This window comes from Scyliorhinus torazame, chromosome 27 (genome assembly GCF_047496885.1).
Source record: "Scyliorhinus torazame isolate Kashiwa2021f chromosome 27, sScyTor2.1, whole genome shotgun sequence".
NCBI lineage: Eukaryota > Metazoa > Chordata > Chondrichthyes > Carcharhiniformes > Scyliorhinidae > Scyliorhinus > Scyliorhinus torazame.
In genome coordinates this window covers 41,164,082-41,180,813 of record NC_092733.1, presented here as the reverse complement: position 1 = coordinate 41,180,813, position 16,732 = coordinate 41,164,082, and the positions used below count along the sequence as shown (strand labels likewise).

The 16,732-nt window shown below is 50.2% G+C and overlaps 1 protein-coding gene across 3 annotated transcripts in view; it reads right to left on the bottom strand.

Annotated features, from left to right (window-relative positions):
* map2k7 (mitogen-activated protein kinase kinase 7) overlaps window positions 1–16,732 on the bottom strand; it is a 201,584-nt gene that overhangs the window by 146,632 nt on the left and 38,220 nt on the right. For 2 of the 3 annotated variants that reach the window (XM_072491280.1, XM_072491282.1), the window contains exon 2: window positions 142–189. The exons of the other annotated variant lie outside the window; for it this stretch is intronic. In XM_072491280.1, the coding sequence (XP_072347381.1) occupies window positions 142–189 (48 nt within the window). The remainder of the gene's footprint in view (window positions 1–141; window positions 190–16,732) is intronic. 3 annotated transcript variants of the gene reach the window in all.

The window sequence follows — 16,732 nt, the reverse complement described above, 5'->3', positions numbered from 1 at the left end:
GGAGCTACGTTGAAAACCGCAAGAAGGCGAGGAGTTCCGGGAATATGGAAAGCACAACAGCATGGAGACAAAGGATAAACCAGCAAAAAGGAGGAGAGAAAAGTCTAGGTCGGTGCATATGATAAAAAAGAGATTTGGTACCTGCTCGTTGGGATGGGGCAGGAGCAGGGCTTAGAGTGATCACTATAACTGGATCAGGAAAAGGAAAATCGGATAAATCATAATGTATCAAAACTCTGGCATAAAGACAAAACAATTGACAACGGGCAAATTAAATCCATTCAGGGACTGAAATGAAGAGTGAAACACAGGAGCTGAGTGAGAGGTGGGAGGGAAATGGGGTGGATTCACAGCACTGAAATCTCTGCGCCTCACAGTAGGAGGCGACCACAGGATAACACAGTGGGCGCACCATCAATTTCAACCTGGGACAGCGTAGCACAATCTCTCCGATAACCAGATTGCGAAAAGCACTCCCGCACCACAGTCATTATAAACATTTCTTAAACAGCCATTCTTCCTGCATTCCCCAAATCACTCAGCTGAATTGGTTTTATGCAGCCATGAGGTTGATGAAGTAAAGAAATGACGACATAATTCTGTTAAATCACACAATTACATTTCCAATTAGTTTCACAGAGACGTTATTCCCTAATGTTTTGATGCAATATGAGAGGCAGTAACGGGGGGGAGTGGGAGCCATGCTGTAGGATGATTGGATTCACTGCGCTCGAACTGCTAAGCATCACCACAGCTCTCGAAACTACACCAGGGCTGGTTTAGCTCAGTTGGCTGAATGGCTGGTTGGTGATGCAGAGCGAGACCAGCAGCCTGGGTTCAATCCCCGTACCGGCCGAGGTTATTGATGGAGGCTGCAAGCAACCTCGCCCGAGGTGTGGTGACCCTCAGGTTCAATCAGCACCAGTCAGCTCTCCCCCTCGTTTCAGCTCTCGCCCTCGGAGCGGAAATGGCGGCACACCCAGGTACACACACCCGCCCGCACCCAGGTACACACCCCACCCCCAGGGACACACACCCCGCCCACACACAACACCGCACCCAGGTACACGCCCACTCCCAGGAACACCCACCCACCTGCACCCAGGTACACACACCCGCCCGCACCCAGGTACACACCCACCCCCCAGGGACACACACACCCGCCCGCACCCAGGTACACACACCCGCCCACGTCCCAGGAACACCCACCCGCCCGCACCCAGGTACACACACCCCCGCCCGCACCCAGGTACACACACCCGCCCGCACCCAGGTACACACACCCGCCCGCACCCAGGTACACCCTGCCCGCACCCAGGTACACACACCCCCGCCCGCACCCAGGTACACACACCCCCCGCCCGCACCCAGGTACACACACCCACCCCGCACCCAGGTACACCTGCCCGCACTCAGGTACACACACCCACCCGCACCCAGGTACACACACCCCACCCACACCCAAGTACACATACCCGCACCCAGGGACACACCCCACCCGCACCAGGGACACACACCCGCCCTCACCCAGGAACACACCCGCACGCACCCAGGTAGGTACACCCGCCCGCCACCCAGGTACACATACCCGCCCGCACCCAGGTACACATACCCACCCACTCCCAGGGACACACACCCACCTGGACCCAGGTACACACACCCACCCGCAACCAGGGACACACACCCACCCCGCAACCAGGGACACACACCCACCCAGCCGTACACACACCCGCCTGCACCCAGGTACACACACCCACCCACTCCCAGGTACACACACCCACCCGCTCCCAGGTACACACACCCACTCCCGCACCCAGATACACACACCCACCACCCGCACCCAGATACACACACCCACCCGCACCCAGGTACACACACCCACGATCTGCACCTCCTTCGAAAACACCCCGCAAATCCTGGCCCCCCCGCGGGCCCTGTCGATCCCCCCCCTCCCCCGGCACACAGCCCCTCTGGGGCGGGATCCCACTGAAAAGCAACAGCACCATTGGAGGCAGAATCCTGCCTCAAACCCTCTGCAGCCCACCACGGATACGCCAGGATTCAAACAATCTGGCTCAGCTCTATCTCTCAGAATATCAGCCAACGAATCCGAGGGCCTGGTACAAACCAAGAAAAGACCGAAACAAAATGTGCATCACGTGACCCCTCCCCCCAGCAGGGAGATTGAGGGGAGATAGAACAGAGAACATAGAAAATACAGCACAGAACAGGCCCTTCGCCCCACGATGTTGTGCCGAACCTTTGTCCTAGATTAATCATAGATTATCATTGAATTTACAGTGCAGAAGGAGGCCATTCGGCCCCGAGTCTGCACCGGCTCTTGGAAAGAGCACCCCACCCCAAACTCAACACCTCCACCCAACACCAAGGGCAATTTGGACATTAAGGGCAATTTATCACGGCCAATCCACCTAACCCGCACATCTTTGGACTGTGGGAGGAAACCGGAGCACCCGGAGGAAACCCACGCAGACACGGGGAGGACGTGCAGACTCCGCACAGACAGTGACCCAAGCCTGAGACCTATCAGAGGTGTACAAGATCCAGTGCAGAGACAGGGTTGATAGGAAGGTGCGTTGTCCATTGGTCGAGGACTCAATAACCAATGGCCGTAGATTGAAGGGTGTAGGGTAGGAGGCTAAGAGGGGGAGTTGAGAGAAACATTTTTCACCCCGAGGGTGGAGGGAGCCTGGAACTCGCTGCCTGGAAGGGGGGGTGGATATTTCACAGGTGCTGCCACAACCTCCAGGGCTCGGGGTCAAGCGTTGCAAAATGGGATTAGTGTCGTCAGATCTTCACTGACAGGCGGGCACACGATGGGCCGAATGGCCTCCTTCTCTGCAGTAAACATCTAAATCTATTATTCACAGAATAATCTACACAGAGGTCACGTCGTAGATACGTAGCAAGTAGAAGCAGGCCATTCTGCCCTTCCAGCCTGCTTCCCCATTCATTCTGATCGTGGCTGATCAAGTTCATTGCCCTGATCCCACCACCTCCCCCCCACCCCCTCCCCCCACCTCCCCCCTCCCACCCCCCCACCCCTCCCCCCCACACCCCCTCCCACCCCCACCCTCCCCCCCACCCCCCTCCCACCCCCCACCCCACCCCCACCCTCCCCCCCACCTCCCCCCCACCCCCCCCCCACCCCCCCCCACCCTCCCCCCCACCCCCCCCCCACCCCCCACCCCCACCTCCCCTCCCCACCCCCCCCACCCCCCCACCTCCCCACCCCCCACCCCCACTCCCACCCCCCCGCCCCACCCACCTCCCCCCCCCCCCCACCCCACCTCCCCCCCAACCTCCCCACCCCCCCCCCACCACCTCCCCCCCCTCCCCCCCACACCCCACCTCCCCCCCACCCCACCTCCCCCCCACCCCACACCCCCACCTCCCCCCCACCCCCAGATTTACCAGGATGTTGCCTGGTATGGAGGGAAAATCTTATGAGGAAAGGCTGATGGGCTTGAGGTTGTTTTCGTTGGAGAGAACAAAAATGATTAGGGGGTTGGATAGGGAGTGGACAGTGAGAGCCTTCTCTCCCGCGGATGGATATGGCTGGCACGAGGGGACATAACTTTAAACTGAGGGGTAATAGATATAGGACAGAGGTCAGAGGTAGGTTCTTTACGCAAAGAGTAGTGAGGCCGTTGGAATGCCCTACCTGCAACAGTAGTGAACTCGCCAACATTGAGGGCATTTAAAAGTTTATTGGATAAAACATATGTGAATGATAATGGTCATAGTGTAGGTTAGATGGCTTTTGTTTCGGTGCAAACATCGTGGGCCCGAAGGTGCCTGTTACTGCGCTGTATTGTTCTACGTTCTATGTTCTATGCAGGAAGGAGATGTTCCCAATGGTGGGGGGGGACTGGACAGGGTCGATGCAGGAAGGATGTTCCCGATGGTGGGGGGGGGAACTGGACAGGGTGGATGCAGGAAGGATGGGTGGATGCAGGAAGGATGTCCCCGATGGTGGGGGGGACTGGACAGGGTAGATGCAGGAAGGATGTTCCCAATGGTGGGGGGGACTGGACAGGGTCGATGCAGGAAGGATGTTCCCGATGGTGGGGGGGACTGGACAGGGTCGATGCAGGAAGGATGTTCCCGGTGGTGGGGGGGACTGGACAGGGTCGATGCAGGAAGGATGTTCCGATGGTGGTGGGGACTGGACAGGGTCGATGCAGGAAGGATGTTCCCGATGGTGGGGGGGACTGGACAGGGTCGATGCAGGAAGGATGTTCCCGATGGTGGGGGGGACTGAACAGGGTCGATGCAGGAAGGATGTTCCCAATGGTGGGGGTGAACCAGAGGTCACAGTCTGAGGATACCGGTAGACCATTTAGGACAGAGATGATACAGCTAATCCGAACCGATTCAATCTCTCCTCATATGACAGTCCCGCTATCAGTAAAGATAGGCAACAACACCTCCTCCACAATCATTCTCAACACCGGTGCCCCACAAGGCTGTGTCCTCAGCCCCCGACTATACTCCTTATACACCTATGACTGTCTGGCCAAATTCCCCTCCAACTCGATCTTCAAATTTGCTGATGACACCACCGTAGTGGGTCGGATTTCGAACATTAACGAGACAGAGTACCGGAATGAGATAGAGAATCTGGTGAACTGGTGCGACGACAATAATCTCTCCCTCAATGTCCACAAAACGAAGGAGATTGTCATCGAGTTCAGGAAGCGTAGGAGGACATGCCCTTGTCTACATCAATGGGAACGAAGTAGAAAGGGTCGAGAGCTTCAAGTTTTTAGGTGTACAGATCACCAACAACCTGTCCTGGTCCCCCCATGCCGACACTATAGTTAAGAAAGCCCACCAACGACTCTACTTTCTCAGAAGACTAAGGAAATTTGGCATGTCAGCTACGACCCTCACCAACTGCTACAGATGCACCATGGAAAGCATTCTTTCCTGTTGTATCACAGCTCGGTATGGAGCCTGCTCTGCCCAAGACCGCAGGAAACTACAAAAGGTCATGAATGTAGCCCAGTCCATCACGCAAACCAGCCTCCCATCCATTGACTCGGTCTACAATTCCCGCTGCCTCGGAAAGGCAGCCAGCATAATTAAGGACCCCACACACCCTGGACATTCTCTCTTCCACCTTCTTCCGTCAGGAAAAAGATACCAAAGTTTGAGGTCACGTACCGACCGACTCAAGAACAGCTTCTTCCCGACTGCCATCAGACTTTTGAATGGACCTACCTCGTATTAAGTTGATATTTTCTCTACATCTTGCTATAACTGTAACATTATATTCTGCAGTCTCTCCTTCCTTCCCTATGTACGGGGTGCATTGTTTGTACAGCATGCAAGAAACAATACTTTTCACTGTATACTGATACGTGTGACAATAATAAATCAAATCAAATCAAAATGAGGAGAAATTTGTTCACCTAGAGAGTGGTCGGCCTGTGGAATCCGTTACCACAGGAAGTAGGTGAGGCCAAAACATTGATGTTTTCAAGAAGCAGCTCGATATCGCTCTGATGGCGAAGGGGATCAAAGGACATGGGGGGGAAGCGGGATTAGGCTATTGAGTTGGGTGATCAGCCACGATCATAATGAATGGTGGAGCAGCTCGAAGGGCCGAATGGCCTCCCCCTGCTCTTATTTTCCATGTTTCTATACTCAAATCCTCTCGCTATGAAGGCCAACAGACCATTTGCCTTCTTTACTGCCGGCTGTACCTGTGCGCCCACTTTCAGCGACTGATGCACGAGGACACCAAGATCTCGCTGAGTATCCGCCTCTCTCAATTTACACCCATTCAAATAATAATCTGCCTTCCTATTCTTGCAACCTCACATTTACCCACATTATACTGCCTCTGCCATGCATGTACCCACTCACCCAGCCTGTCCAAATCCCACTGAAGCATCTCTGCAGCCTCCTCACAGCTCACCTCCCCCTCCCAACTTTATATCATCTGCAAATTTGGAGATAATACATTTAATTCCCTCGCGTCCAATCATCAATATATAACATGAACAGTTGGAATCCTGGCACAGATCCCTGCGGTACCCCACTAGTCACTGCCCACCAATCGGATAAAGCCCGATTTATTCCAACTTATTGCTTCCTGTCTGCTAACAAGCTTTCTATCCATCTCAAGCCACTACCCGTAATCCCATGAGCTTTAACTTCACATATTAATCTGCTGTGTGAGACCTTGTCGAAAGCCTTGTGAAAGTCTAAATAAACCACATCCACCGGTTCTCCCTGGTCAACTATGAGTTACATCTTGAAAGAATTGACAGGCATGATTTTCCTTTCATAAATCCGCGCTGACTCTGTCTGATTAAACCTCTGCTTTCCAAATGCTGTCCTAGGAAATCCTTGATAATGGACTCCAGCAACTTCCCTACTACCGACGTTAGGCTCACTGGTCTATAATTCCCTGTTCTCTCTCTCCCTCCCTTTTTGAATAGCGGGGTTACATTCGCTACCCTCCAATCTGTACGAACCATTCCAGAGTCCAAAGAATTTTGGAAAATGACCAATGGATCTACTATTTCTAGGGCCACTTCCTTAAGTACTCTGGGATGAAGAGTATCCGGCCCTGGAGATTTGTCCGCCTTCAATCCCATGACATCCCCCAAAACCATTTCTTTACCAATACTAATTTCCTTCTGCTCCCCCTAAAAGTTATGGTTCTCAGACCTTCCGCTGTCTTCCTTTGTGAAGACAGAAGCAAAGTATGAATTCAGTTCCTCAGCCATTTCTTTGTTCCCGGTTATGAAATCCCCCGTTTCTGACTGGAAGGGGCCTACATTACTTTTTATTAATCTTATTCCCTTTACATACCTATAGAAACTTTTACAGTCAACTTTTACGCTCCCCACTAGCCTATTTTCAAATTGTATTTTCCCTTCTTAATCAATCCCTTGCTCTGCCTTTGCTGAATTTGAAACTGTTCCCAATCCTCAGGCCTATTGCCTTTTCTTGCTAATCTGTATGCCTCTGCTTTGAATCTAATACTGTCTCTAACTTCCCTTGTAAGCCATGGTTTGGCCACAGTTCCCTTTCTAGACTTCACTGGAAGTCAGTAGACTCCAGTCTGTAACTCACTTTGGCCACCCCACTGTTCTTTAAATAAACCACCCAAACTCCTGGCTGGAAGCCAGTTTGTGTTTTTTTCCAAACAGGATATGGGAAACATTTATTTAATTTTAAGCATGAAAGTATAAGTATAGAAGCTTTCGGTGAAGGCAACAACTTATATTTATACAGCATCCCTAAAATAGTAAAACAGTAAACAGCGCACGAGCATTGTCAGAATCGTATGTAGGTCACTCATGCAGAGATACAAGGATAAGAAACCGTCGCTACAATGGTACAGGGACCATATCCTTATGTTAAAATTGTGTGAATTGGGTTTAATCCAGCAGAGGGCAGTAGAGTGGAGCTGCTGATTGGCTGTTGCGGGGAAAATTTGCATCAGTGCATTGCGGTCACCGTATCTTGAAGGTGGTTTGTGGAGGAGCTGTTGTCAAGTGACAGTTAAACCCGAAACACTTCTTCAGTGTTTCCCTCCCGACCTCCTCCTCTAACCAAAAAAAAGACAATCACTAAGGATCCCAGCCGAGTAAAGATCAAGAGGGAGACTCGAGGGCAGGTAGAAGTAGAAAGAAGTTGAACCGTGATGTCACAGCCTGCAAGTAAGTGATTGGCTGGTGACTGGTAAGTAGTTTTTCTTTTACACGAGGTGTTATCATGCGGGGCGCAGTGGTTGCTGAGTGAGTGCTTGCTGAGAAGGGGAGTACATCTTTAAAAAACTTACTGTAGGGAGTTTCCAGCTGAATCCGGTTGGAGTGAGGACAGAGTGCTGGGTAAGTAGTAAAGATTTAAATTGTTTGCGCAGGACCACACATCTCGTGTGGGGTGCAGTGGTTGCTGGTTAAGTGTTTTATTTTTACCTGTATTTAAGTTGGGCAGTTTCTAAACCCTAGGCTTGTAGTGTCCCCCACCCTTCCACCTCCTCTAACCTCAGGGGTAGAGTGAATAACAGGTAAGCTCTTTCTTTCTTTATCGAGAGGGGATGGCAGGGAAGGCAATGCAATGTTCCTCCTGCAGAATGTTTGAGGTGAGGGATGCCGCCAGTGTCCCTGCTGATTTCACCTGTGGGGAGTGCACCCATCTCCAGCTCCTCAGAAACCGCGTTAGGGAACTGGAGCTGGAGCTGGATGAACTTCGGATCATTCGGGAGGCAGAGGTGGTCATAGATAGTAGCTTCAGGGATGTAGTTACTCCGAAGAATCAAGATAGATGGGTGACGGTGAGAGGGGCTGGGAGGAAGCAGTCAGTGCAGGGATCCTCTGTGGTCATTCCCCTCAGTGACAAGTATACCATTTTGGATACTGTTGAGGGGGACGACCTACCAGGGGTAAGCCACGGTGAACGGATCTCCAGCACTGAGTCCGTCCCTGTGGCTCAGAAGGGAAGGAGGGAGAGCAGGAGAGCAATAGTTATTGGGGACTCGATAGTTAGAGGGACAGACAGACGGTTCTGTGGCAGCGAAAGAGACTCACGGATGGTATGTTGCCTCCCGGGTGCCAGGGTCCGTGACGTCTCGGACCGTGTTTTCAGAATCCTTAAAGGGGAGGGGGAGCAGTCACAAGTCGTGGTACACATCGGTACCAACGACATAGGTAAGAGAAGGGACGGGGATTTAAAACAGGAATTTGGGGAGCTAGGGTGGAAGCTGAGAGCCAGGACAAACCATGTTGTCATCTCTGGTTTGTTGCTGGTGCCACGTGCTAGTGAGGTGAGGAACAGGGAGAGAGTGCAGATAAACACGTGGCTGCAGGGATGGTGTAGGAGGGAGGGTTTCAGGTACGTGGATAATTGGAGCACATTCTGGGGAAGGTGGGACCTGTACAGACAGGACGGTTTGCACCTGAACCAGAGGGGCACCAATATCCTGGGAGGGAAATTTGCTACGGCTCTTCGGGGGGGTTTAAACTAATTTGTCAGGGGGCTGGAAAACGAGCTGTGTTCCAGAAGCCAGTGTCGAGAGTAGTGAGGTACTGAGGAGGGTATCAAGGTCGCAGGAGTGTACCGGCAGACAGAAAGGTGGGTTGATGTGTGTCTACTTCAATGCAAGGAGCATCCGGAATAAGGTAGGTGAATTTGGAGCGAGGATTGGTACTTGGGACTACGATGTTGTGGCCATTACGGAGACGTGGTTAGAACAGGGACAGGAATGGTTGTTGGAAGTTCCAGGGTATAGATGTTTCAGTAAGAGTAGGGAAGGTGGTAAAAGAGGTGGAGGAGTTGCATTGTTAATCAAGGATAGTTTTAACGGCCTCAGAAAGGCAGTTTGAAGGGGATCTGCCTACTGAGGTAATATGGGCCGAAGTTAGAAATAGGAAAGGAGCGGTCACATTGTTGGGAGTTTTCTATAGGCCCCCAAATAGTAATAGAGATGTGGAGGAAGAAATTGCAAAACAGATTATGGATAAGTGTGGTGGTCTCAGGGTAGTTGTCATGGGTGACTTTAACTTTCCAAATATTGATTGGAACCTCTATAGGTCGAACAGTTCGGATGGGGCAGTTTTTGTACAGTGTGTGCAGGAGGGTTTCCTGACACAATATGTGGATAGGCCGACAAGAGGGGGGGAGCCACATTGGATTTGGTACTGGGTAATGAACCGGGCCAAGTGTTAGAACATAGAACATAGAACGATACAGCGCAGAACAGGCCCTTCGGCCCACGATGTTGCACCGACATGGGAAGTCAAAAAACAAAAGCCATCCAACCTACACTATGCCATTATCATCCATATGCTTATCCAATAAACTTTTAAATGCCCTCAATGTTAGGTTTGTTTGTGGGAGAGCACTTTGGAGATAGTGACCACAATTCGGTGTCTTTCACTATTGCAATGGAGAGGGATAGGGCCATACGGCAGGGCAAGGTTTATAATTGGGGGAGGGGTAATTATGATGCGATTAGGCAAGAATTAGGGAGCATAAGATGGGAACAGAAACTGTCAGGGAAAGGCACAAATGAAAAGTGGAGCTTGTCCTTGATAGGCATGTCCCTGTCAGGCAGGGAGGAAATGGCCATGTGAGGGAACCATGGTTCACAAAAGAGGTTGAATGTCTTGTCAAGAGGAAAAAGGAAGCGTATGTAAGGATGAGAAAACAAGGTTCAGTAGGGTCGCTTGAGGGTTACAAGGTAGCAAGGAATGAGCTGAAGAAAGGGCTTAGGAGAGCTAGGAGGGGGCATGAGAAGTCCTTGGTGAGTCGGATCAAGGAAAACCCCAAGGCTTTTTACTCTTATGTGAGAAATAAAAGAATGACCAGGGTGAGGGTAGGGCCGGTCAAGGACAGTAGTGGGAACTTGTGCATGGAGTCAGAAGAAATAGGAGGCGTTGAATGAATACTTTTCTTCAGTGTTCACAAAGGAGGGGCCATGTTTTTGAGGATGAGAGTGTGATTCAGGCGGGTAAGCTGGAGGAAGTAGATGTTCTGAGGAAGGATGTATTCGCAATTTTGAAAAACCTGAGGGTCGACAAGTCCCCTGGGCCAGATGGGATATACCCAAGGATTCTTTGGGAGGCAAGGGATGAGATTGCAGAGCCTTTGGCTTTGATCTTTGGGTCCTCGCTGTCCACGAGGATAGTGCCAGAGGACTGGAGAGTTGCGAATGTTGTTCCTCTGTTCAAGAAAGGGAACAGGAATGACCCTGGTAATTATAGGCCAGTTAGTCTTTCTTCGGTGGTCGGAAGATAATGGAAAAGGTCCTGAATGATAGGATTTATGACCATTTGGAAAGATGCAGCTTAATCCGGGATAGTCAACACGGATTCGTGACGGGTAGGTCTTGCCTCACAAATTTGATTGAATTCTTTGAGGAGGTAACTAAGTGTGTAGATGAAGGTAGAGCAGTTGATGTCGTAGACATGGATTTTAGTAAGGCATTTGATAAGGTTCCCCATGGTTGGCTCATGAAGTAAGGAGGTGTGGGATAGAGGGAAATTTGGCCAATTGGATCAGTAACTGGCTATCACATAGAAGACAGAGGGTGGTGGTGGATGGAAAATGTTCAGACTGCAGACCAGTTACCAGCGATGTACCACAGGGAGCAGTGCTGGGTCCTCTGCTATTTGTGATTTTTAATCAATGATTTGGAGGAAGGGGCTGAAGGGTGGGTCAGTAACTTTGCTGATGACACCAAGATTGGTGGAGTAGTGGATGAGGTGGAGGGCTGTTGTCATCATAGATTATCATAGAATGTACAGTGCAGAAGGAGGCCATTCGGCCCATCGAGTCTGCACCGGCTCTTGGAAAGAGCACCCTACCCAAGGTCAACACCGCCACCCTATCCCCATAACCCAGTAACCCCACCCAACACTAAGGGCAATTTTGGACACTAAGGGCAATCCACCCAACCTGTACATCTTTGGACTGTGGGAGGAAACCGGAGCACCCGGAGGAAACCCACGCAGACACGGGGAGGATGTGCAGACTCCGCACAGACAGTGACCCAAGCCGGAATCGAACCTGGGACCCTGGAGCTGTGAAGCAATTGTGCTATCCACAATGCTACCGTGCTACCCCACATTGCTGCAAAGAGACATTGATAGGATGCAGAGCTGGGCCGAAAAATGGCAGATGGAGTTTAACCCTGATAAGTGCGAGGTGATTCATTTTGGTCGAAAAGATTTGAATGCGGATTACAGGGTCAATGGCAGGGTTCTGAGGAATGTGGAGGAACAGAGAGATCTTGGGGTTCATGTCCACAGATCTCTGAAGGTTGCCCATCAAGTGGATAGAGGCGTGAAGAAGGCTTATAGTGTAGAACATAGAAACATAGAACAATACAGCGCAGTACAGGCCCTTCGGCCCACGATGTTGCACCGAAACAAAAGCCATCTAACCTACACGATGCCATTATCATCCATATGTTTATCCAATAAACTTTTAAATGCCCTCAATGTTGGCGAGTTCACTACTGTAGCAGGTAGGGCATTCCACGGCCTCACTACTCTTTGCGTAAAGAACCTACCTCTGACCTCTGTCCTATATCTATTACCCCTCAGTTTAAAGTTATGTCCCCTCGTGCCAGCCATATCCATCCGCGGGAGAAGGCTCTCACTGTCCACCCTATCCAACCCCCTGATCATTTTGTATGCCTCTATTAAGTCTCCTCTTAACCTTCTTCTCTCCAACGAAAACAACCTCAAGTCCATCAGCCTTTCCTCATAAGATTTTCCCTCCATACCAGGCAACATCCTGGTAAATCTCCTCTGCACCCGCTCCAAAGCCTCCACGTCCTTCCTATAATGCGGTGACCAGAACTGTACACAATACTCCAAATGCGGCCGTACCAGAGTTCTGTACAGCTGCAACATGACCTCCCGACTCCGGAACTCAATCCCTCTACCAATAAAGGCCAACACTCCATAGGCCTTCTTCACAACCCTATCAACCTGGGTGGCAACTTTCAGGGATCTATGTACATGGACACCTAGATCCCTCTGCTCATCCACGCTTTCAAGAACTTTACCAATAGCCAAATATTCCGCATTCCTGTTATTCCTTCCAAAGTGAATCACCTCACACTTCTCTACATTAAACTCCATTTGCCACCTCTCAGCCCAGCTCTGCAGCTTATCTATATCCCTCTGTAACCTGCTACATCCTTCCACACTATCGACAACACCACCGACTTTAGTATCGTCTGCAAATTTACTCACCCACCCTTCTGCGCCCTCCTCTAGGTCATTGATAAAAATGACAAACAGCAACGGCCCCAGAACAGATCCTTGTGGTACTCCACTTGTGACTGTACTCCATTCTGAACATTTCCCATCAACCACCACCCTCTGTCTTCTTTCAGCTAGCCAATTTCTGATCCACATCTCTAAATCACCCTCAATCCCCAGCCTCCGTATTTTTTGCAATAGCCTACCGTGGGGAACCTTATCAAACGCTTTGCTGAAATCCATATACACCACATCAACTGCTCTACCCTCGTCTACCTGTTCAGTCACCTTCTCAAAGAACTCAATAAGGTTTGTGAGGCATGACCTACCCTTCACAAAGCCATGCTGACTATCCCTGATATTATTCCTATCTAGATGATTATAAATCTTGTCTCTTATAATCCCCTCCAAGACTTTACCCACTACAGACGTGAGGCTCACCGGTCTATAGTTGCCGGGGTTGTCTCTGCTCCCCTTTTTGAACAAAGGGACCACATTTGCTGTCCTCCAGTCCTCTGGCACTATTCCTGTAGCCAATGATGACATAAAAATCAAAGCCAAAGGTCCAGCAATCTCTTCCCTGGCCTCCCATAGAATCCTAGGATAAATCCCATCAGGTCCCGGGGACTTATCTATTTTCAGCCTGTCCAGAATTGCCAACACCTCTTCCCTACGTACCTCAATGCCATCTATTCTATTAGCCTGGGGCTCAGCATTCTCCTCCACAACATTATCTTTTTCCTGAGTGTGTTAGTGTTTATTAACAGAGGGCTTGAGTTTAAGAGGGGTTATGCTGCAACTATACATGACCCTAGTCAGACCACATTTGGAGTATTGTGTGCAGTTCTGGTCACCTCACTATAGGAAGGATGTGGAAGCATTGGAAAGGGTGGAAAGGAGATTTACCAGGATGCTGCCTGGTTTGCAGGATAGGTCTTATGAGGAAAGGTTGAGGGAGCTAGGGCTTTTCTCTTTGGAGCGGAGGAGGATGAGAGGCGACTTAATAGAGGTTTATAAGATGATGAGGGGGCTAGATAGAGTGGACGTTCAGAGACTATTTCCTCGGGTGGATGTAGCTGTTACAAGGGGGCATAACTATAAGATTCAGGGTGGGAGATATAGGAGGGATGTCCGAGGTAGGTTCTTTACTCAGAGAGTGGTTAGGGTGTGGAATGGACTGCCTGCTGTGATAGTGGAGTCGGACACTTTAGGAACTTTCAAGCGGTTATTGGATAGGCACATGGAGCACACCAGAATGACAGGGAGTGGGATAGCTTGATCTTGGTTTCGGACAAGGCTCGGCACAACATCGAGGGCTGAAGGGCCTGTTCTGTGCTGTTCTATGTTCTAAGTGGTTGGCCTAAACTGGACATTCACTTGAATGCTGATGAATGGATAAAATTGACCACCTCTGGTTGCTTGGTAACACAGACTTCAGCTTTGCTTTGCTTAAAAAAAAGACATTCTGTCAAAGCTTTTCATCTTGCACACATCAGCAAACGGGTGCTGACCGGTTGGTAATTTGCCTCTGATTGGTCGAGACGTTGCCATGGCGAATGCACCGAGAAGCTGATGTTCCCCGTGCTTTTGTTTATTCAAAAATGGTATCATGTCTGGACGTGTTCCCATGCAGGAAGCGGTCAGCACCCCAGTTTCACGTGCAGTGTCTGCTGCATTCGCTGCTCCCAGTACTGTCTCCATGACATTGGGGAGAGTAAATGCAGACCCAGTGATCACTTTGCGGAACACCATAGAACCACAGAATCCGCAGGAGGACGCCATTCTACCCATCGAGTCTGCACCAACCCTCTGAAAGAGTGCCCTACCCAGGCCCCCACCCTATCCCCACATCCTAGTAACCCTTCCTAACCTACACATCTTTGGCTAAGGGGCAATTTTAGCGTGGCCAATCATAATAATCGCTTATTGTCACAAGTAGACTTCAATTAAGTTACTGTGAAAAGCCCCTAGTCGCCACATTCCGGCAGGACTGGTACGGGAATTGACCCGTGCTGCTGGCCTTGTTCTGCATTACAAGCCAGCTGTTTAGCCCACTGTGCTAAACCAATCACCTAACCTGCACATCTTTGGGGTTGTGGGAGGAAACCGGAGCACCCGGAGGAAACCCACGCACACACGGGGAGAACGTGCAGACGCCGCACAGCCAGTCACCCGAGGTCAGAATTAAACCCGGGTCCCTGGCGCTGTGAGGCAGCAGTGCTACCATCGCTCAGTCCGTAAGCATGCCCCTGACCTCCCTGTTGATCGCCATTTTAACTCACCGCCCTGCTCTCATGTCCACATGTCCGTCCTCAGCCTGCTGCAATGTCCCGGTGAAGCCCAGAGCAGCACCTCATCTTCCAATTAGCCTTCAGGACAACAACTTTGGACCGTGACCTCTCCCCTCCATCTTAAACCCTGCTTTTTGATCCAAACATTCTTTCCGATAACTCGGCCATCTGTCACTTATTCATCAGTTTTGTTCTCTTATTAACAGACTCTGCGATCTTACCTTCATGGCAGTACCATCGTCCTTCACACTGCCATTAACACCTCCTCCGTCTTGTGCCCCACACATATTTGTTGCAATCTCTCACGTCTCCCACCTATCCCTGTCCTTTAACCCTGCCCCAGCTGCTCCACCTCCTCGCAATCAGAGAGCTGCCAACCTTTCCCAACACAAATCAATATTCCAGATACCAAAAACCAGAATTTTGGCAGCAGAATTGCTAGTTTCATTTTGAAGAGAAAATGCCCACCAATCTTGAAGTACAAATCTAAAACACGAATGGAAAATGCAAATCTAACGCTGTCACATGGATGTACATTGTGAGTGGGTGTTTTCAAATTACCCATCTGTGTTTTCAAATTATTATGGATGGAATCCGGATTCCCAGGGAGTACAGTGGAACCAAAGGCAACTACCAAACATTTTTAAATTGCATCGCATCACTGCGCACAATTTCCGATGCTGTCCAGGACTTTGATGATGTACATGTGTACGCATGACCGCGCAAAGGAGGGATCACATGACATGCACGCGCTATATCGTCTGCGGGGCCGAGATGAGAGGGGGTGGGGCCTCTGCGCGGGGGCCCCGTCTCCCAGCAGCCGTCACCAAGGAAACCAATCAAAGCGTTTCGGGAGGAATGCTTTCGCTGCGGCTTGCCAATCAGCTCTGTAGCTGTATACAACATCAAATCCATCACAGTCCTCCCTCTCCTTAGCTCTCAAGACATTACACTCGAAACATTAAATTCTGCTCCCTTCCCCACAGATGCTGCCAGGCCTACTGAGTTTTTCCAGCAATTTTCTGCTTTTGTTTCAACATTTACTGTTGTCTACTTTTAAATTCAGCATCTCTTGTGCCTGCCCTGATGGATGCCAGATGAAAAGCTTTGACTGGATGTCTCTTTCTTTTCTCAGCAAAGCTGAACTGCGGTTCCGGGGTTAGGAGGTATATACTTGCAACATGCACTTCTAAATAAAGATTTAAAAAGCGTGGAGAAGTTAACTCCAGTCACATATGGGAAGAGAACACGGTGCACAGTCTCTGTACCCATGGAAGGATATACTTGCCTTTAGATGGAGTGCAGCAAAGGTTTGCTAAACTGGGATGAGGAGGCTTTCTGGTGAGGAGAGATAGCGTAGAAAGGACCTATACTCTCCCCAAGTTTAGGAGAATGAGAAATGATCCCACTGAAATAGATAAAATAGGTCGAGAGTTGCTAACCATTTGCGGTAAAATTTGTATCTTGACTGCAACAATACTTCTTTAAATCTCTGATGTGGAGATGCTGGCGTTTGGACTGGGATGAGCACAGGAAGAAGTCTTACAACACCAGATTAAAGTCCAACAGGTTTGTTTCGAATCACTAGCTTTCGGAGCGCTGCTCCTTCCTCAGGTGAGTGAAGAGGTGGGTACCACAAACACACACACAGACAAAGCCAATGATGCAAGATGAGACTTGGAA